This window comes from Grampus griseus (genome assembly GCF_964374135.1).
Source record: "Grampus griseus genome assembly, chromosome: 20".
Lineage (NCBI taxonomy): Eukaryota > Metazoa > Chordata > Mammalia > Artiodactyla > Delphinidae > Grampus > Grampus griseus.
The window spans coordinates 44,711,466-44,732,634 of NC_139014.1; the positions used below are offsets into that span (position 1 = coordinate 44,711,466).

The 21,169-nt window shown below is 48.7% G+C and overlaps 1 protein-coding gene across 1 annotated transcript in view; it reads right to left on the bottom strand.

Annotated features, from left to right (window-relative positions):
• The window catches only part of GLP2R (glucagon like peptide 2 receptor), a gene marked incomplete at both ends in the record, with an annotated part of 49,298 nt that extends 31,055 nt beyond the window's left edge, over nt 1–18,243 (bottom strand). Inside the window, 7 exon segments of the mRNA XM_082679324.1 lie at nt 1,535–1,641; nt 6,840–6,961; nt 9,709–9,813; nt 11,751–11,838; nt 17,871–18,146; nt 18,150–18,188; nt 18,190–18,243. Coding sequence (XP_082535450.1) covers nt 1,535–1,641; nt 6,840–6,961; nt 9,709–9,813; nt 11,751–11,838; nt 17,871–18,146; nt 18,150–18,188; nt 18,190–18,243 — 791 coding nt within the window.
• Nucleotides 18,244–21,169: the final 2,926 nt, after the last annotated feature.

Below are 21,169 nucleotides of genomic sequence, written 5' to 3' on the forward strand. Positions count from 1 at the left end.
CACTCACCACAAAGGGCTACAGGAGGATTCAACCAGTTAATGGGTGAAAAGTGCTCACACAGTACCTGGCACTTAAGAGCTCTCATGACCTCCCTCACCCAGCTGGAGCCTCCTGTGCCGGCTGATGTAAAACTCCGCATCCTCGGTCTCTCTAGCGAAAGGACCCTTCTCCAGCACTGTGCTCTCACAGCCCTGCCTATGCCCCTGTGCAGCCTATGTCCGTCCAGTCCTGCCTTGCTTTAGAGCTATCATTACTTTTTTAGCTTCCAAAAAGATCTGAGCAGGTCCTTGTGTTTTACTATCTATGCATCCCCAAAGCCAGAGACAAAATGGACACGTGGTCAACCCAGGCTCTGCTAAAGTTACTTCCTCCAGGGCCAGGAAGTTATTTTCTCCTGGCCTGGTTCTGGGACTTTGGGAAGGTGAGTGGAGGAGGTCACAGATAGCAGTGGGCACAGGCCGTGGAATTCTCTCCCCTTGTTCAGTAATTGTTCTCCCAGCGGGGTAACTGGTCATGACTCCACTCTCTGCTCTAGGGCCTCAAGAGCATCATGGGATTGAGGGGTCAGGTGGGGCCAGCCCTGGGCCTCGCAGAGCCCAGGTGGGAGCTGCTCTGGAATTAGCATCCAGGTCTCCAGGGTCCCCATCCAGGCCTCCGCATCTGCGTGGAACGCTCATTCTGCCACATTACACTCCGTTATGTTCCTGAACGGACCAGGACCAGGAGACGGCCTTGGAGGGCTCCCTAGGGGGTCTATAAATATCTCACTTGGGCCGTTTCTAAAAACGTGATTTAGTAAAATGCCTTCAGGTGTTGGATTCTGAAAGACGGTAGAAGGGAGTGAAAACGCTCAGGCTCTGGACCGCCCGGTTGCGATCCTGGCTCCGTCACCTGCCAGCGGTGTGATGGTAGGCGAGTGACGTCATCTCTTCATATTGCAGTTAACTCGCTTATCAAATGGGGTAATAATAAGGCTAATCTCCTAGGATTAGAATTCATCTTAATTCTGATTAGAAAGAGACTTAAATGACTTAATGCACGTCACGTGCTTAGAACAGTGCCTGGCACCAATGAAGCTCTCCAATGATTGACGGCTAATTGGAGTCCGAGGGCCCCGGATTAAAAGCCCAGCTCTCCCGCTCACTACTTTGGTTTTTAATCTCGTCCATAAAAATAATGCATCTGGTAGAGTTGTGGTGGGAAGGGGCTGTGGTAGTAATGGGTGTAACTAGAAATTTAGACCAGGGCTGGGCAGAGGTCATCTAATCCAAGAGGCAAAAGCAGTTAGGAGTCCCAGATTCCAGTCCTAGCTGTGCTTTGCGACCTGGCGTGACTCAGTGTCTTTCTCTGGATCTCTGAGATCCCTTTCCTTTGCCTACAAAATGGGATGGATGGACTGGAGACTCTCTCGGATCCCGTCCAGCTCTGAGGAGCCCTGAAATCATCCAGCCTAGTCTCCTGCCTTCTAAAGGGAGCCAACGAGCACATGCCTGGGTACCTGTCTGCACACGGGACAGCAGAAGTTCCACTCACCGCAGAAACAAGAGGAGGGTGAGAGCCAGGAAGAGGGAGACGATGGAGAGGGAGTAGCCCACAGTGTACAACAGCTGCAAGGTCGACAGCAAGGCGCGGTGCTCCACCTGAACGCAGAGAAAGAGCAGGTGTGACCGCCAAGCCCGGCAGCCACGGTGTCCAGCCCCCTCTCCATGCCCCGAACCCTAGCAGACCTGTTTATACCACAGCTCTCTGGCACATCTCAGAGTTCGAGGAACCTTCATGAGTGAAGAGCCCACTGGGGGTCTCACCTCCATGGCTGGTCCCACTGCCCAGCAGTGATGCACTGAGATTCACGATATCATAAGAGCATTGTGCCCAGGACAAGAGGACATCTTGGGAATGAGGACAGGTTCTTTGCCCCCAAGCGTGCTGTCCCTAGGGCATCGGGGTCCCTGTCTCTGGAAGACAGGGCCGGGTTTCCATCTGGATGTGTCTCCTTCCTAAAGTAACTTTTCACAGATGATCTCTTTAACAAAGACCCACTTAAACACTGGAATATTTTCCCTGAGTCCCAGGATACCCTGATTGCGAACAGAGGTTAGTTTACTGGCAATTCTGTTATTAAGTGTGATTTTCCAAAGGAAATCCCATCTTCTCACTCCATCCACTGTGCATATAGCCATCAAGATTATGTTTCTGAATAAATTTTTGCACAAGAACCCACAGTAAATACGTATTACCTGCTAGGTTATGCCTAAACTTCTCTGCATAACTCTTTCATCAGCTTTACTGAAGTATAATTGGGGTACGATAAGCTGCACATATTTAAAGTATAAACCTTGGTGAATTTGGACAGGAATATATCTGTGATTTCATCACCACATTCAAGATCATGAACATTTCCATCACCTCCCGAAAGTTTCCTTGTGACCGTTCGTAATTCACCCCCTCTCACTATCCCTTGCCTTTAGAGGGTAGTTTGCATTTTCTAAAATGTTATATAAATGGAATCTTATAAGTATTCTATTTTTTGTCAGGCTTATTTCCCTCAGAATAATTATTTAGAGATTCATCCATGTCATAGCACGTACCAATAGTTCATTCCTTGGCTATTATCAAAAAGGCAAGAAATAACAAGTGTTGGTGAGAATGTGGAGAAAAGCAAGCCCTCCTACACTGTCGATGGGAATGCAAACTGGTGCAGCCACTATGGAAAACAGTATGGAGATTCCTTCCAAAAATTAAGACTAGAGCTACCATTTGATCCAGCTATCCCACTTCTTGATATTTATCCAAAGAATACAAAAACACTAATTCAAAAAGATATATACACTCTTATGTTCATTACTTACAACAGCATGGAAACACCCTAAGTGCCCAGCAACAGTTGAGTGGCTAAAGAAGGTATGGTAAATATATACAAGGATACTACTCGGCCATAAAGAAGATGAAATCTTGCCATTTGCAAAAACATGGAGGAACCTTGAGGGTATTATGGTGAGTGAAATAAGTCAGACAGAGACAGACAAATACTGTATGATTTCACTCATACGTGGAATATAAAAAAATGAACAAAAACAAAAAACAAAATAAATGATCAAACCAAACAAAAAGAAACACGTATATACAGTGTAGTGGTTACCAGAGGGGGAGGGGCAGGGGGTGGTGAAAAGAGTAAAGGGGATCAACTATATGGCAGCGGATGGAAAGTAAATTTTTGGTAGCGAGCACACTGTAGGGTATACAGAAGTAGCAATAGAATGTTGTCTACATGAAACTTAAATAATGTTGTAGACCAATATTAACTCAATACAGAGTAAATCTAAAATTTTAAAAAATTTAATAGTTTGGGGCTTCCCTGGTGGCGCAGTGGTTGACAGTCCGCCTGCCAATGCAGGGGACATGGGTTCGTGCCCCGGTCCGGGGGGATCCCGCATGCCGCAGAGCGGCTGGGCCCGTGAGCCATGGCCACTGAGCCTGCGCGTCCGGAGCCTGTGCTCCGCAACGGGAGAGGCCACAGCAGTGAGAGGCCCGTGTACCGCAAAAAAAAAAAAAATTCATAGTTTACTCCTTTTTTATTGCTGAGTAGTATTCCATTGTGAATACACCACAATTTATTTATGCACTCACCCACTGATGGACATTCGGACTGTTTTCAGAGTTTGGCTCTCACACATAAAGTTGCTCTGAGAATTTCTGTACAAGTTTTTATGTGGACATGGGTTTTCACTTCTCTCAGATAAATAGCTAGAAATAGAATGATGCGGTAGCATGGTGTACGTTTTAACTTCTCAAGAAACTGCTAAACTGTTTTCTAAATAAGTTGTATCAATTGACATTCCCACCAGAGGGCCAGCTGCTTGAGGGTCTACGACCATTTCCTACAATCAGTCTTTTAAATTTTAATCATTCTAATGGGTGTGTAGCAGTATCTTATGGTGGCTTTATTTGCACTTCTCTGATGATTAATGATTTGAGAATCACTCCGCGTGCTTATTTGCCGTCTGTACATTTTGTTTAGTACAGTATCTGTTCAAATATTCGGCCGTCTTTTTTTTTTTTTTTTTTTTTTTGCGGTATGCGGGCCTCTCACTGTTGCAGCCTCTCCCGTTGTGGAGCACAGGCTCCGGACGCGCAGGCTCAGCAGCCATGGCTCACGGGCCCAGCTGCTCCGCGGCATGTGGGATCTTCCCGGATCGGGGCACGAACCCGTGTCCCCTGCATCGGCAGGCGGACTCTCAACCACTGCGCCACCAGGGAAGCCCTTGGCCGTCTTTTAAATTGGATTGTTGGTCTTAATTTTGAAGTGTAAATCTTCTTTATATATTCTAGATATAAATCTGTTAGATACATGTTTTGCCAGTATTTTCTCTCATTTTGTGGCTTGCCTTTTAATTTTTTTAACAGTGCCTTTAAAAGAGCATAAGTTTTTAATTTTGATAAAGTCCAATTTATCAACTTTTTCTTTTACAGTCATTTCCCATTATCTGCGGTTTTGCTCTCTGTGGTTTCAGTTACCTGCTGTCAACCTTCGATCCAAAAATATTAAAGGGAAAATTTCAAAAATGAACAATTCATGAATTTTAAATTGTGCGCCATCCTGAGTAGCGTGGTGAAATCTCACACCGCCCTGCTCTGTCCTTCCTGAGCCACGAATCATCCCTCTGTCCAGCATATCCTGCCCGTTAGTCACTTAGTACCCCTCTTGGTTATTAGCTAGACTTTCTTGGTACAGCAGTGCTTGTGTTCAAGTGACCCTTATTTTACTTAATAATGGCCCCAAAGAGTAGTGATGCTGGCAGTTCGGATGTGCCAAAGAGAAGCCACAAAGTGCTTCCTTTAAGTGAAAAGATGAAAGCTCTCGAGTTAATAAGGAAAGAAAAAAAAATCATATGCTGAGGTTGCTAAGATCTACAGTAAGAACCAATCTGCTATCAGTGAAATTTTAGAGAATCGTGCTACTCTTGCTGTCACACTTTAAACTGCAGAAGTTACGGCCACAGTGCATGAGCGCACAGTGAAGACGGAAAAGACATAGTGTGTACAATTTTGAAAGACAGAGACACACCCACACACCCCCCCACACACACACACACATACACAATCTCCTTAAAAAGGCACCAGTTAACATGCATAAGGACCCCCAGTGAGTTGTCAGTTGGAAGAACATAACATACCTTGTTTGCCAAAACTCCAAAGGGCACAGATTTACTAACACTAGCCTTTTTTGGGCAAAAATTCAGCCCTCTACTAGAAACACAGGTAAACATGGCCAGAAACTTTTTTTTTAAGTATTTGATTTCTTGGAAATATGGCCATTTGCAGAGAGGGGGAGGCAATGCCCGTGTCCTCACTGCTCTAAAAAGAGAAAACTTTACTTCCTGTCTTGGAAAGTGCAGTTTTCCCATCTTGCTTTGCTGTCCCTGTCGGCAGACCTCAGCCCAGAGCAAGCAGCAGGCGCCTCACACCTGCTGGTGAATTCGTTGTCACCACCTCTGTTTCCAGTCCCTTCAGAGTCACCTGGGGAGCTTTCCCACCAGTACTGACACCTAGACCCCCACCACACGCCCACTGACTCAGAATCTGTGAAACCGTTCATTCAATATTTCCTAGGTGCCCACTGTATGTAAAGGCTTTTGTGCACTTTTAGCAGCACTGGGCCAGGGGGTGGCATGCATTCTGATATAACTCTGACTTTGTCATTGTTCTCAAGCAGCTTCATCCAGGAGGGAAGATAAGAAATATAAACAAAGTGCCCAGTTCACGGCATGCAGTTAGCATGAGTTTGGCGCTGTGAGAAACGTCAAGACACATCCTTGAGATAAGCTGAATCCATCCCAACCACAGGTATGATTTTAATACCTTTAAGAGGTGTGACCTGTCACAGGGTCTAGGGAACACGGACTTCTGCCAACTCAAGGAATAAAGTTAAAAAGAGGTTGAGAAAAAATTCCCTGAGGAGGTAGAGGATCTGATGGAAGGTTCTTCATGCCTGATGGGAAGATGTGATAGACAAGAGAGGCGAGGATGGGCCAGTTCCCACTGGGAAGGAACCACAGACACGATATGACGATTTACTGCCCAGCGAATGGGCTGGATCCTGGTGACGGAGCCAGCACTCTTATTTACGTCGTGGTGACGAGGGGTCAGGCTCTCTCCAGAGAACTGTATGTCTATCAACTCTTTCAACCCTCACACGGTACATGCAATAAATACACTCTGCTGGGGATGGACGGGGAAGCAGAGGCACAGAGCAGTGAAGGGTGGGGTATAAGGAACGAGGGAGCAAAGACTCTGGACGTGAGTCGGGCTGCCAGGCCCTTGGCCTTGAGCTTGTACCCCGGCTGCTAGGTGTGTGTCCCTCAGCACACACTGTCTCCTGCCACCACCAAGTCTACATTCTAGGAGGGGGCGGATGCCAGAGAATTTCAGAGAGTGACAGGTGCTGTAAAGGCTGGGGGGAGTGGTAGAAAGTGACCATGGAGACCGTTCTCCATGGGGTGGCCTTGGAAGACTTCACCTGGAAGGAGACATTGAGCTTGAAACGTGACTAATGGGAAGGAGGCGCCACAGAAGAGCTGGGGAAAGTGTTCCAGGCGGATGGAACGGCAAGCACAGAGGCTGGGGCGCCTTCCCTGGGAGGTTCACGTCGCATCCCAGCAGCAGAAGGGATGCTGTGGCTGCCGTCCGGGTTGCTGTTTTGGGTGACGGAGGACCTTCCCAGGTGAGTCTGGGGCAGGTGCACTGGAAGCAGGCCCTTTGTGCGGCCCCCATTGCGGGGACCCCGGCAGAGGCTGGTTCGGGCCCCAGGGCCCGTCCTCACCGAGCCCAGCTGACTCACTTTTTGTTTGAAGCTGTGGTCCTCAGCGCATTCGGAGTTGTCCTGCCAAATATCTGTGGAGTTCTCCAGCGTCTGCCAAGTGCCCTGAGAAAGGCAGTATCTGTAGGCCCTTCCTGAGTGCTCTGAAAGTAAACACAGCTCTGGGGGAAAGGTCAGAACACGCAGCCCGTTCCCCGAGCACGTGGGAAGGCCCTCATCCTCACCGCAAAGCTGTGGAAAATCCCAGGGAAAAGGAGTTTTCACTTCCCCTTCTGGGGGCTCACAGCATCCTTGCTGTTTATTTAGGATGGAAAGAAAAACACGGAAGCCTCTACATCCATCTCATAACAAACCATGTTCTGTTAATGTCTGCTGTGTTTACCCAAAGTCCCTGGAGCTGGAACGGTCCCTGGTGACTCAGAGATGTGACAGCCCCCCAAGGTGTGGCCCAGCTGGGAGACGCAGACCTGGGGCTTCCTGATGCCCAGGAGGCCGTGCCATGAAGAAGAGAGGGCGCTGGACCAAGCCAGCTCTGCCACCTATGAGCTCTGTGGCCTTGGGCAGGGCCTTACCCCTCTCTGTCCCTCCATTCCTGCTTCTGATGACAAGTCTTGACGATTCTACCTCCAATATTTTTCTTTACTCTTTCTTCTTCTTCCCAAGCTCTTGCCTCTGCCTGTATACACATCCTCATAGCCTCTCTTTTTCTGGACCACTGCAGGAGCTTCCGGACTCACCTCCCCGATCCCCCTCCATCCCTCAGTTCATCGACCACAGGCTACCAACGTCATCTCCCCAAACCACAAACCCTACGACGTCCTTCTCATGCCTTAACGCCTTCTCTGGCTCCACGTAATCTTTATCTACAGAGGGGAGTTTAAAGCCTGGAGCGTGAAGCACGGTTGGCTTCGCGATCAGGCCCCAGCCTCGTGGTCAGTCCTCTGTGCCTGTACACCCCCTCCCTCCTCATATTCGAATGCTCCTGCTCCTCTAATCTCATCCACAGGAGCTCTGCTCCATCTTTTCTTCTCCAAACCCCTCCACTGGTGCCACGTCCTCCTTTGACGTCAGGCGCCCCACTTGGATTCTAAACATTCGATGCACACAGTGTCGAGGGGAAGAGTAACTTCCTACCTTTTGGGACTCACACTCCCTTGAGTACATTTCAGCAGCCCAGGACCCAAATTTTTTTTAAAAGGCCTTTAACTCAACTTCTTTGTAAGTTTGGGTTTTTGATCACTTTTTCTCTTAAAGTGGAATCGACCTGTGTTTTTAGCTCTTGGGAAGGAACAGGTAGACCGTAGAGCTGGGCGATGCTGATCCGTTCCATGTGCGCTCAAGGCGTCGCAGACTTTCGGGTCCTTAAAGCCCTGAAGGAATCCAAGGAGTGTGACCTTAGTGGGGCTCGGCCTCAGCTCCCACTTACGAAGCACCTACTGTGTGGTGGACCCAGTGTGTGCCTTCCCATTCATGCCTCAAAATGCCCTTAAGAATCGGCTGTTATTCACTTCACTTTACAAGGAAACCACAGCTTAGAGGGCGCTGGGAACTTTCCCAGAGTCTCAGAGTATAAAGTCCTCCCTTAGGGCTCCTGACTTGAGCAAGCTCTTTCCTCCCCACTGAACTGACCCCGCTGGTCCAGCAAACTCTCCAGTATCTTCCCTTCAGCTTCACATCCTCAGGCCTTCTGGGCTGATTCCCACTGAATTTCCCCCAGATGACAGTTCCATAGAATACGCCACTACTGCTCCCATCCAGAAATGCATCTTCCTTCGAAATTCTCTCTCTTTGTACTGGAGGCATCAAAATATTGAAACCAAATTTTAACTGATGTGATGATTTCTTGGGCTGAAGTTAAGTACAAAATATCACCATCTTGGCTTCTCAGAAACCCAGTCTCGGGAATTCCCTGGCGGTCCAGTGGTTAGGACTCCATGCTCTCATTGCTGAGGCCCTGGGTTTGATCCCTGGTCGGGGAACTAAGATCCTGCAAGCCGCGCGGTGTGGCCAAAAAGAAAGAAAGAAAGCAAGAAAGCCATTCTCATTTTGTTCGGCCTGGAACTTTGTAATCACTGATGTTCCTTGAGAATAGCGGCCCGTTCTTAGATTTGAATTGTTTCACTCCCCACCCTGGTTTCACTCCCAACCAGGAGGCTGGGCTGCTGGGGCAGGTGGAGGTGGGTTCTAAGTCATGGTCACTTCAGGGCAAGCTAAGGGTAAAATTCTCCATCCAAGTCCCATGAGGCTGAAAAGCACCAATTCCTCCCAACGCTATTGCAAGGGTAGTCTTTTTTTTTTTTTTTTTGCGGTTCGCGGGCCTCTCACTGTTGTGGGCTCTCCCGACACACAGGCTCAGTGGCCATGGCTCACGGGCCCAGCCGCTCCGCGGCATGTGGGATCCTCCCGGACCGGGGCACGAACCCACGTCCCCTGCATCGGCAGGCGGACTCTCAACCACTGCGCCACCAGGGAAGCCCCTGCAGGGGTAGTCTTGATGGCCTTCCTCTCCATCTGGGAAGCAAGAACTGCATGGATGTGAGCATCCCCGTCTTGCCCCACATCTCTTTCTCCTCTCCATGACGGTGATAACTCTTACTCTCACTGCAGCAAAGTCTGTGGTAGCCAGACTTGGACTCTCAGCTCTTCAAAGAAAAGAGGACTCTGATATAAACAGAACCTCCAGACACAGAAGACTTGCAGGAAGAAAAGAGAAGAAGCAGAGAGGAAAAGGAAGATGTGTTACTGACAGCTTAGAAGGAGACCTTTCGTGGGAGAAGCGGGCTGGAGAAAAGAACCTGGTTGGAGCCTTCTAACCACCCCTTGGCTGGGCTGCCCAGGACGGACCGGCCATAAAGGAAATGTTAGAAATTGGTAAAATAAGACTTATTACCTTTGCGCCACCAAGGTAAGTATGAAGGGCAGGGAACAGAGACATTTCCTGCAGTGGAATGAGGCCAGCACACATACTGATCAAAGGTCCCGTTACAAACTGTGCCTGCGGAAAGAAGAGGACAAAATAAACTGATGGAGCCCAGAACCCACCTCCCTGGCATCAGAAGCTGGTGTAGGCTGCACAGGGACCAGCAAGGGGCGTCGCACTCTCCAGACAGGTCAAAGATGAGGAACCACGTGGAGAGGACGGGAATGCTTCATGCAGCCCCACACTGGGGCTCTGTCTACCCAACTTGACCCCTGGCGGTGGTCCAGTCTTTTATGTCAATGTGCACGTCACACTGATTTTGGTTTACTTTACATGAGCTGAACTCTCACAGAAACTCAGGGTCAGGAGGACACTTGGATGTTCAGCCAGCATCTTCTGTCCCATAATTAACTAAATAATTGTCAAACCTTCACCAGTTAGATCCCGGAACACCCTTAATATGAAATGTGCAAAATGACCAGTGGATATAAGGGGATTTGCAGGATCCAGGTTCTTGGTCATGTGTACCTGACGCAAGCACTACCTGGTCGGATTTCTCTGTTTGAAGATTAATCCAATGATCATTATGACATATTTGGGCACCTCAAGCTCAGGGTGTGATTTACATCCTGGCACTTGGCAATGAGATACTACAAACATTAGCCCCACCCTTATGGGCCCCCAGAGTCAAATGAGGGGTTTCAGGCTGGACCCCAAACATCCGCATTGCAAGCTCCTCACTCCTGGTTACCAAGCATCATTTCCTACCATTGGCTCCCTATTAAGCTAGAACTCGGCGGCCACTCAGGTGAAGAGCCAGGTTGCTGGTATCGGGACCCTGCAAATGCAGATCTGCTGGGTTCCGGGCTGGCTCGGGGCACCCTATGGACCTGGTGGCCAGGTGTCAGCACCCAGTGTGTGGGCGCTCACCTGGCTGAGCTGCCCAAAGCGCGGCACCTGATCAGGAGGACCTGCCCTACTTTGACCTCAGAAAGCAATATTCCTCTAGGTGGGAGTGGTTCCTGCCATGAATCAAGCCTTGGTGGCCGCCCACCTGGCTGAAGGAGGGAGGGGGGCATAGCTTGGAGGCTGGGACTGCCTTCAGGTCAGGAAAACGCAGAGAGAGTTTATAGTGTCCTGTCAACCTCCAGGTCCCTGAATGACATGATCTGAAAGAAGCCAGGAGAACAAGGAGGAGGTAGCTTTCACCCACAGTCCCCAGTCTCAGAGGCAGTGGGCCAAGGCTCCTTATTCCTTTCTTTTCTTCAAAAAAAAAAAAAAAAAAGAATTTGCATGTACCCAAAGAGTCAGCATGTAGGCAGGAGAGGTTGTGGGCTGACCAAACTATTAACATATTAGCTAGAATGCTCTAAACCTAATGTAGACCGGGGTAAGAGAAGTGTTAACACCACGGGAGACGGAAGGACACACCCCTCAACACACAGTAGATTCCTGGGTTAATCTACAACAGCGGCTCATGTCATGTGATTAGGTGGTCAGCGTGCTGTGACAGACGGCTTTTATCAAAGATGGCCACACGCATATATATCCCATCTCACATGCTCTTTTACAATGGAGGCAGGCAGCCTTTCTAACTGTCTGACCCAACTGAACATGGCAGAAGTGACTTCCAAGGCAAGGTCACAAAAGGCAACGTGGCCTCTGGTCATGCTTGTCCTTGCAACCCAGCCACCGTGCTGTGAGGAAGCCCAGGCCATATGGAGAGACCACATGGAAGTGTTCCGGCCAACAGCCCCAGCTTGGTTCCCAGCATCCACCAGCACACATGGGTGTGGACCAGGCTTCAGATGAATCCAACCCCTGGCCTTTGAGTCTCCCAGCTAAACTCCAGATATTGTAGAGCAGACACAAGCCATCTTCAGTGTGCTCTGTCTGAATTCCTGACCCACAGAAACTGTGAGAGATAATAAATCATTGTTATTACCGTTTTAAGCCACTAAGCTTTGGGGCTATTTGTTATACAGCCATAGATAACTGATACATGTACTTACCAGAAGTTTCCTTGAGTAAGTCTCTCAGACACTTCTCTTTGTACTGAGCCCACTTCCGAGTTGTCTCCTCGAGGAGAGATCCCGTAACCTGAGCAGAGAAAACCATGGAGACCCCCAGTTAGCAGCAAGCACAGAGGTGGCCTTGTTATCATCTCACACCACGATTCTCAAACCTTCCCACTGATGAGTCCATAATGGCCTGCACCTCGAAACAATTTCTTTGGTAACTTATGTCCTACCTTCAAGATACATACACACTTCACATGCACTCCATAATCTAATCATATTGGGTTTGAAACAAACACAAAAGATTTTTTTCAGAATCTTCCATGAGCTTGACATTTCAAGAGGACGCAATGTGCCCATCCTGACGTTTCACAACCAACCAGAAGAATGGCTGCATGCTTCTAAGACCCTGTGCATCTCAAAGAGAGGAGCAGCACACTAAGAGGGCTCAACGGGGGTCAGAGAAGAGCCAGAACAATTGCAGGGCCTGTGCTGTCCCGCCCAGGTGGCTGTGGGCCCAGAGTTGAAGACATTGGGTCGCAGATGCTCTGCTACGGCACCGCGGTTTCGGGATCTTTTTTCTTTCCAACATCCCGTAGAACCTTGGATATACAGCATGCATTTTGCAGGGCTTTCCAGATAACTGGGTTGTCTAACAACTTGTAATTGTGTAGCTGAACCATTTGTTTTGGTTTTAAAGGGTCTTTCCCTTCTTCAACTTACTCATTTGAATTGAGAACTTACTGTGTGCCAGGCTTTCCATTAGGAAGGAATTAAGGGGGTGCAAAGATGGGCAAGACACAGTCTCTGCCCTAAAGGACTCAGCGTCTGCTAAAGATACGGCGATTATATGAGCAGCTGGCCTAAGTCAAGTGACCGTCTCACCCTGTCTTCCTCTGCTTCCAAACAGACCCCTCCTCTAGTGGCTCAGTGCTGGCACCATCGTCCTCTCAGCCACAAACCAGAGGCCAGGGGGCGTCCCCCACCTCTCCCCTCCCCCCCACTCCCATATCCACCTATGCACCCGAGTCTGTCCTCCTGCGTTCCTCTCCTGTCCAAGCCGGCCTCCCGTTCCCTTCACCTCCTCACTGGTGCCACATCCCCCCTCCATGCTGTTCCAGGGGGACAGGTCCCCAGGGCCGACCTGAGAACAGGGGGTCCCCTGCCTAGTCTTCCCCTCAGGACCCCTTGACTCAGGAATGAACTTCTCAGCCACACCCACCCCAAGTCTCTCAACCCCCATCCTGCTCTCCCATGACTTGGGATCGTTGCCCTTCCCGTCGGCACCTCCCTTCCACACTCGCTTCTCCTGGCTCACTCCCAGTTCACGTGTCAATGCTCAACTCAAGCTCGTGGCCGCTGGGCCCATTGGGCCACGTCTCTCACTGAAGCCTGGAGCTAGTAACCCTCTGCGGTGCCCCGGGAGCCCACACACAACCCATCACTTTGTACTGTCATCGGCGGGTCACACGTTCATCTCGCTCACTACGCGTATGTTCTTGGAGGGCCGAGCTAGCCCTTCATCTCTGAACACCAACCCTTAGCACAGGGGCTACTGTCCTCTTTCTCCCATATTTTCTAGCTAAAGAAACAGAGGCTCAGAGATGGGGCGAGGAGGGGGCTGGGATGAATCCAGCAGGGGTTAAACATGTGATCTGTGCTAAGATCACCCAGCAAATCAGTGAGCTTTGTGGCTTTGTCTCCTCTCACAAGGAGTAACAAACTCAGTGCTTTTCTGGGCCAGGTAGGTAACCTGAAAGAATGAGGTGGGACAGGTGATGGTGGGGCTATTGTAAATTGGGGAGACAGTCCACCAAAAGGCATTCAGACACACACACACACACACACAGAACGAAACAAACAAACAAAAACCATCTATGAGCCCCACAGGTAGCTAGTTTTCACCTCCTGAGTAATTAGTCCAATCTACCCCCTCCCTCCTCTGCCCAGCACGCCCCCCTGCCCGATCCCATGGCATTCACATTAGGGTCTGTGAGTAGTTGCTTTGCAATCTTTCCAGAGAATCACATAGCCAACTTTCTGAAAAAGAGCTAGTATGGCCATCCTCGGACAAGAGGTGTCCAAACTTTCTCAGCTCTCAGTGCCTTTCGTGTCTCAATAATTTTTCCACAGCATCCCCAGGCCAAAAGAAATATCTAAAGTTCCACTCATTAAGTAGGTAGACCCGAACAAACTTAGTGCCTGCGGGGGATTGTAAGACGTCTCAGACCTGAGAAGCAGATTGGCCATCACCACCTGTGCTCCTGTCCCACACTGATTTTTGCGCAGTGCTTGCTTTTTATCACAGCAACTGCAAAGAAGCCCAGCTTTGCGAAGATACAACGTCATCCGAAGGAATGGATAATAATAATGAAGTGCTGCTTCCCTCAAAAAATTAAAATATCTAACAGCACCCCTGCGAGTTCACAGCGGTGCCCTGGGGCACCTTAGCACACAACCTGGGAACCATGGGATTAGCCAATAAGTAGTCATCAGGATGGTAACGATGATGAAATGATTGGCATTTACCCCTTGGTTTCAGTTTCCAGTGAGTTTTTAATCTCTCAGTTATGGCCCAAGAGGCACAATGGAACAAAAGACCACATTGTTTAAAGAAATACACATCCTAATGGGACCATAACTGACTATATTATTTTTACAAATTCCGCAGAGAAGTTGATAACAAAATCATCAGCTTCCACGTTCCTCCACGCCACCAAAGAAAGACGCTTTCTTGGATAAAGTGCTGTTTATATCCACCAGGACCCGGCAGAGGAAGAGATAATAAAATCAATTGTAGATGTGAGCTGTCCCTGGGCTAACATTCTCCTATCCCCCTGCTCTTTGCCACGACTAACAGCCATGGTCAGAAGAAAAAAATAAAACCTAAGAAGCACTGAATCTGGTCAGTCTAGAAGAGCTGGACAGACTCAGACTGTCTTCCCAGGTATTTGTCCTAACGACACCAAAAACACAGGAGGCAAATCCAAGTTCAATCACAGCCAAACCCAAATAAAGTAATGATGGGTGGATGTTTTCTAACTGGAAAAGTTCAGCTTGATAGTGATTCCCCTTTTCCTTGCATGGGCAGCCAGCATCACAACACAGTTGGCTGAGAAGGGAGTAAGGAAAAGGAGGGAAAAGCCGCTGCTGACTTGGTTTAAATAAAACTTCTACTGTTCTTTGTTACTGAAGGAACAGACTTCACTGTAAATAAAATAAAAATGAACAGACAAGCAAAACGGGGAGAAGATGGAATCTTAATCCTTTTCGTCAGAAATAACCATCTCCTTCCAGACTCTTCTCTCTGCACTCACATACGTCCTTTTTCTTTCTTCTTTCTTTTCTTCTTCATTTTAACCCAAAAGGAAATCATACTGTTTTGTAGCCTTTTTTCCCACTTGAAGATATATTATGACTATATTTCCATTTCAAGAACTACACTTCTAAAACACCATTTTAAGAGCTCCATGATTTTCTGTGGATGAATGTGATATCATTTATTTTTTAAATCCTCTAGCATTGAACATCTACATTGTTTTAGATGTTTGGTAATATAAACGATGCTGTCATGAAAATAGTCTCAGCTAAAAATTTGAGCACATCTTTGTTTTCTTAGGAAAAATTCTTTGAATTGGAATTTCTGGGTCATAGACTATACATTCTTAAAAGGTTTTGACAATGTACTGCCAAACTATCTATCCTAGCCAAAAAAATAATTTTTATTTAAAAATATTCACCTTTTTACACTCTCATCAGCAAAGTATGAAAGTGCCACACATTCACTTCTTAAAGAGCCTTAGAGAGTTTATATTTTTTGATGCCAAAGCAACTGCTAATTAACTGAGTTGTGGGGAGGGGTAGGAGAAGTGAGAAGATAGCACCGTTTCCCAGCTCGAATTTAGAAACTAAACGATCCCTGAGAATTCCTCATTAAGTGAATTTTATGAAGACTTCCAGGCAAAAGCACATTGCGGTCATTTATATCCATGCAGGGCCAGCGTTGATGAGCAAAACTCATCGTGGCGATCTATGCAAAGCCTTGTAACATAAACATCTGGAGAAAGAAGATGGGTTTTAAGATGGGTAACCAAGAGGAGGGTCTTCAGGATTACATACACACACCACAGGACAGACGGAGGGTAAGAGGTTCTGAAAACAGATGGGGTGGCAGAGGCGGGGAGGGGACACTGCTCACAGGCACGTTATCAATTATGAAAATACCAAGGTGTGGCTTGGTCAGTGTCATAAGCCGGCCTGAGGCACTGCAGATTCTGCGGTTGTCACATAGAAATATTCGTATGTCAACAGCTTCCAAGGAATGCTGGGGATGAAAGAACACAGGACTGCAAATAGATGGGGGTAGGTGCGACGGCTCCACTGCTCACAAGCTATACCATTGCAGGTGATTGTGTAACTCCTGTGAATCTTAACTTCCCCATCTGTGAAATGGGTTCAAAGGCTCATTGTGGGAGTTTGGGCAAGATGATTTAGGATAAAATGCCAAGTGCTGCAGGAGAGCTTGGCACCTAATAGACAGTTGACACATGGTTGTGGATAGGAGGTGAACAAAACCAGGCAATTAGCTGAATATACTCCGTTTGAATATGAGGTAGAGAATTGAAGCAAGGGTGAGAGACCTGTATCAACTCTCCCAACAATGGCCCTGCCACTAAGTAAGTCTCGGGGCAGGCGGCAGGCCAGGCCACGTCCCCTCAGGAAGGTTCTGGTCACTCACGAGAGGCAGCCACCATGGCAAGAATCCCATGAAACCACGGTCTGCGCTCACATCTACCCTTTGTGAGGGTTTGAAGCCAGCCTCTGGGAGGACTTGGATACAGAGAATTTGGTAGGGGTTTTCTGCCTGTCTGGTTCTGCACCAGCACCAAAGAAAGTCTGATAAGGTGAACACTTATGAGAGCCGGCACCCAGCCCTCCCTCCATGGGAGCAGTAGGCGTTCAGAATTCCGAGGTTGCAAACAGAGCCTAACTCTGCCCGTGGACCAAAGGAAGAAGAGAAGCATTTCTCAAGACGCTTCCTTACTCAGGTGAGTGGAACAGAATTTCCTTCACATCATGGCCCGGTATAAAAAAGGAACCTTGAAAAGGGAAGGGGCAAAGGTCTCGTCTCCTTGGATAAGAATAAAACAAACTACCAAGAACGCCCAACTAAAGAAGATAGTTACATACATTATGATACACCCCTGAAGACCTTAAACATCATGCCACGGAGCTACATTTTCTGATGTAGGAAGAAAGTTCAACTTCCTTGAGACTCAGTTTTCTCATCTGTAAAATGGGGTTAACAGGAGAACCTCCCTCCCCAGGGTTGCTGAGTGCATGAAATGAGATAATAAGGGCCCCGGACCTGGCACCAGACCTGGGGCATAGTAACCGTTTCATGGAAGTGTTAGTTTGTGATATTAGTGTATTTTGTTAAGAAAAAAAGCATATTGCAAGAAAATATTTATAGGATGAGTCTATGTTTGTTTTAAAAAAAGCTATATGTAAATAAATGGTAGAAAAATGTCTTAAGGATAAGTCAAAAAATGTGAATGGGGGTGATCTCTGGGTGGTGGGATTACAGTGGTGTGTAGTTTGTATTTATGCTTTTCTGGATTTGGTAAGTTCCTTTTTGTAAAAAATGAGCATTCTGTATTTTTATAATAGGAAGGAAGAAATGAAGGAAGGAAGGAAGGAAGGAAGGGAAAAAAAAAATCCACCCGTTCAATTTAAATAACTCAAACCTGAAAGAACGATGAAAGTGGACAGGAGGAAACATGCAGGAATTCTAAATGCTCTTTGCAGAGTTCACGCTGACATGGGAAAATGCTTATGATATGATGTAAAGGCGAGACCAGGATACAAAATGTTGTCTGCATCCTAATTCCATCTGTGTAAAAATAAAATGCATAGAAAAAGGATTTGAGGAACATATGCCAAAATGTGAACAGTGATTACCTCTGAATGCTTGGATTACGGGGGATCGTTATGTCTCAATACTGTTTTACGTTTTCCAAATTGCCTACAAGAGGCCTGAAGTGCTTCTACGGTCAGAAAATACATACAACTGATAATAATAACAGTAACAATAACAATACAAACGGCTCTTACTTGCTTGATGGAAACCAGAAGCAGCAGGGCCAGGAAGGGCCTCGCGGGGGTCCAGAGAGCCCGCTTCCCGGGGGAGGGGGGAGGCCTGGCCCCCCGGGTGGCAGGGATGCCCGCGGGCACTGTGTGGGCTCCGGGCAGGGGTCCCACTCTCCTACTCCTGGGCCCTGCCCGCCTCGGTTCCGGCCTCATCTTCCTCGCCGTGCGGTCACAAGTGCTGGCACATTGCTTGAACGGTCCAAGATGTACCACAGGCGGCCTCCTCTTGCATTCCTCTTCCTACGGCGAGAAAATGTTTGCACAAACCCTCTGGACGCCGCCCCAAGAGCGTCTGCCCCAGTCTAGAGCCATCTACCAGATCTCCAAAGTTTCTCATCTGTGACGACTCATCCCCCGCCCCGGCCCCCCCAAAAAGCAAGGAGATTTTTCCCAGACCTCCCCCAAGTCAGCTGTGCTCCTGGGACTTCCTGGACAGAGGCCGCCCAGGAGAAAAGGCAAAGCGGTCAGTGGGTTCCACCCCCCGAAGCCCCGCTCTGTGCACAGGACCAGGGTGGGACCAGCTTGGGTTCCAGCTGCTGAGGACCCGTGGCAGGGAGGATGGGCCCCTAGCCAGTGCTGAGGTGGGCAGCTTTGGGAGGGGGACAATTCTTGCTACGGCTTTAAGTTTGTCCAGGTTGGGCTGAGCCCAGCCACAAAGGCAGAGTCTCCTCTGGGCCCTGTTTATGCCAAGACTTCCAGAAAGACAGCTGCCCAGCCCAGGAGATAGCAGCTCCTGACCCAGGGCCTGAAGCAAAACCTCACTCAGCACCTCGAGTTCCTGTTACACAACAGCCAAAGAACATCCTAAAAATTCAAAAATGTGCACGCCTCTGGATTGCCCCTACTGGTTGTGAGCAAAGGTTGCTCAGTCCACCTGGCAGATCCTTTGTCAGAACCCATGATCCACGACTGCCAACTAACGTGTGTGTCCTTTCTCACCACACCTCATATATATAAAATCTTTTCACCTGGCATCCTATTTCATTCATCCTCACGATAACCCTGTGGGGGTATGATGATTTCTCCACTTGACAGCTGCAACACTGAGTTTCAGAGAGGTTAGGCGGCTTGCCCAAGGCCACACAGCAAGTAAATGGCAGAGCCAGGATACCCAGGTCTTCTGACCAGTCACCTGACCACAGCTACTTGGTCAGGTGCCATATCTGACCCTAACCCTCTAAGTGAGTTCCTTTTCTCTAGTAGGCTCAGCACTGTGTCTCTGAGAGGCTCTGCTTGGCCCTTCTCACCCTCCCCTCCCTGTCCAGCTCCCGGCAGCCGCTTGCAAGTTCTTTCCAGCCTCCTGAACTGGAGTCCCAGCAGAAGATGTCCTGACTGGATGAAACGCTGGTCAGCAAGAGACAGGAACACCATGTTTCCATTTAGGGATTCCCCCCCCCCCATAAGTTGAACCAGAGGAGCTTAACCTGGTTAACTTACCCAAGTGAGTGAATTCTGAACAGTTGGAGAAAAACAGGTGAGCGTCACTTAATGGAAATCTTAAAAAAAGTGGCAAGACTCTAAGTGTCAGAAGTAAAACGCCCGTAATGAACATAGACGCCACCTCCCGCCAGATGGACTCATATAATGATGTGAACTCTGGCGTCCATGTGTTCATCTCTTTGGGGCAGCAGAGAGAGGGATGAAGTGACCAAGAGGAGGAAAATTGCTCACGTGATAGCTCTGATCCTGTGTGGGGCTGTAAAGCTAGTCTATAATGCACTTTGCAGACTATCTTCCAAGTTGCCTGCTGGCAAAGACAGTGCCTGTTTGATAAGAATATTCTATCTGACCTCTTTGAACTTTTTCTCAAAAACATCTTTTTTCTGAAGGGACAGGGGTTAGGGAACTGCACACGACTTCCCAACCTGTTGGATGGATGCCATCTAGTGCCATAACGAGGTAACTCCTCTTCCCACAAGACTGGTTGGCAACCAGGACAAACAGACACAGCTCACAGGCTACCCACAGCACAGACCACAGTCCTCTGTCTTTACCAGCAGGAAAGTCCAGACAGAGTAATATGGACCCAAATGACCCTGGCCTTTTTCTCCTACCTGCCCAGGCTGGCATATTCTCCATTATATCTGAGGGTCTTTGGAGGTGTCTAACATGGGATGGAGAACCTGTGTGCTCCAGATGCCATGTGGAAACTTCTGCTACCCTCCTCTGGCCCTCACTGTTTCATCCATGTCCTCTGCCCAAGAAGCAGCTTAAGTCTCCTCGGCAACGCCGCTCCTGCAGTGCCCCCTGGGCAAGGGCATGAGTGATAATGAGACAGGAGGGAAGGGGGCAGGGCACAACCGTTAAAAGAATGCCACAGCCTTTGAGCATACGACAAGAACTGGTTACGACCAAGATGGTGGAAGACTTTACTTCCCGCAGACTTTGAGCCTTATTATACGCTTATTGTAATATATTAGCATGTTAATGACACGCCCACCGGCGCCATGACAGTTCCGAGGCAGGTCATAAGAAGCCACAAAGTGGGCAGTGTCCCAATGCAGGGGAAATCCCCACCCCTTCTCCAAGATACTTAGAATATCCCTCCCACTCATTAGCATATGAAATTACCCGGCCCATAAAAACTAACAACCCCGCACCCCAAGGCCCTCTCACTTTCTGAGAAGGTCCGCATTGCATCCGGTATGTGTATCCCTCTAAACAAACCCGCTTTCATTTCACTCTGTCTTGCTCTCGAATTCTTTCCTGTGCGAAGCCAAGGACCCTAACTTGGCCGCCCATCCCAGGGACTCCCCTGAGACCTGGGATGTGACCATTCTCTCGCCTCCCCCCACCCCGCCCCCGCCCTTCTCCTGCAACAATATGCCAGGGCCCCTGCCTGCCAGCTATGGAGGCCCCAGGGTGGTGCTGAATGCACCCATGTGGGGTGCATGCCCCCCTCCCCTCTGCGTAGCACTCAGGCCCTGAAGCAGGCTGCCTAGACCGGAGCGTCTCAGTCCCTGGGCCAGAAGTTGTTCTCCGCAGCAGTCTCTTTCTCTGTAGAGCTGGGCAGGCCTCAGCCCGAGGACCCTGACCAAAGCAAAAGACAAGGGTGGAGCAGTCTCACCCAGACACCCACCCAGACCATCCTGGACCTCCGTCAGAACCCAGCGTCCTTTATAACAGCCAGCAAGCGGAAACAAGTCAAGTGTCTATCCATCAGTGGATGAATGGATAAACAAATTGCGGTGTGTCCACACCATGGGACATTATTCAGCCTTTAAAAGGAAGGAGATTCTGATACCTGCTACAACACGAGGAAC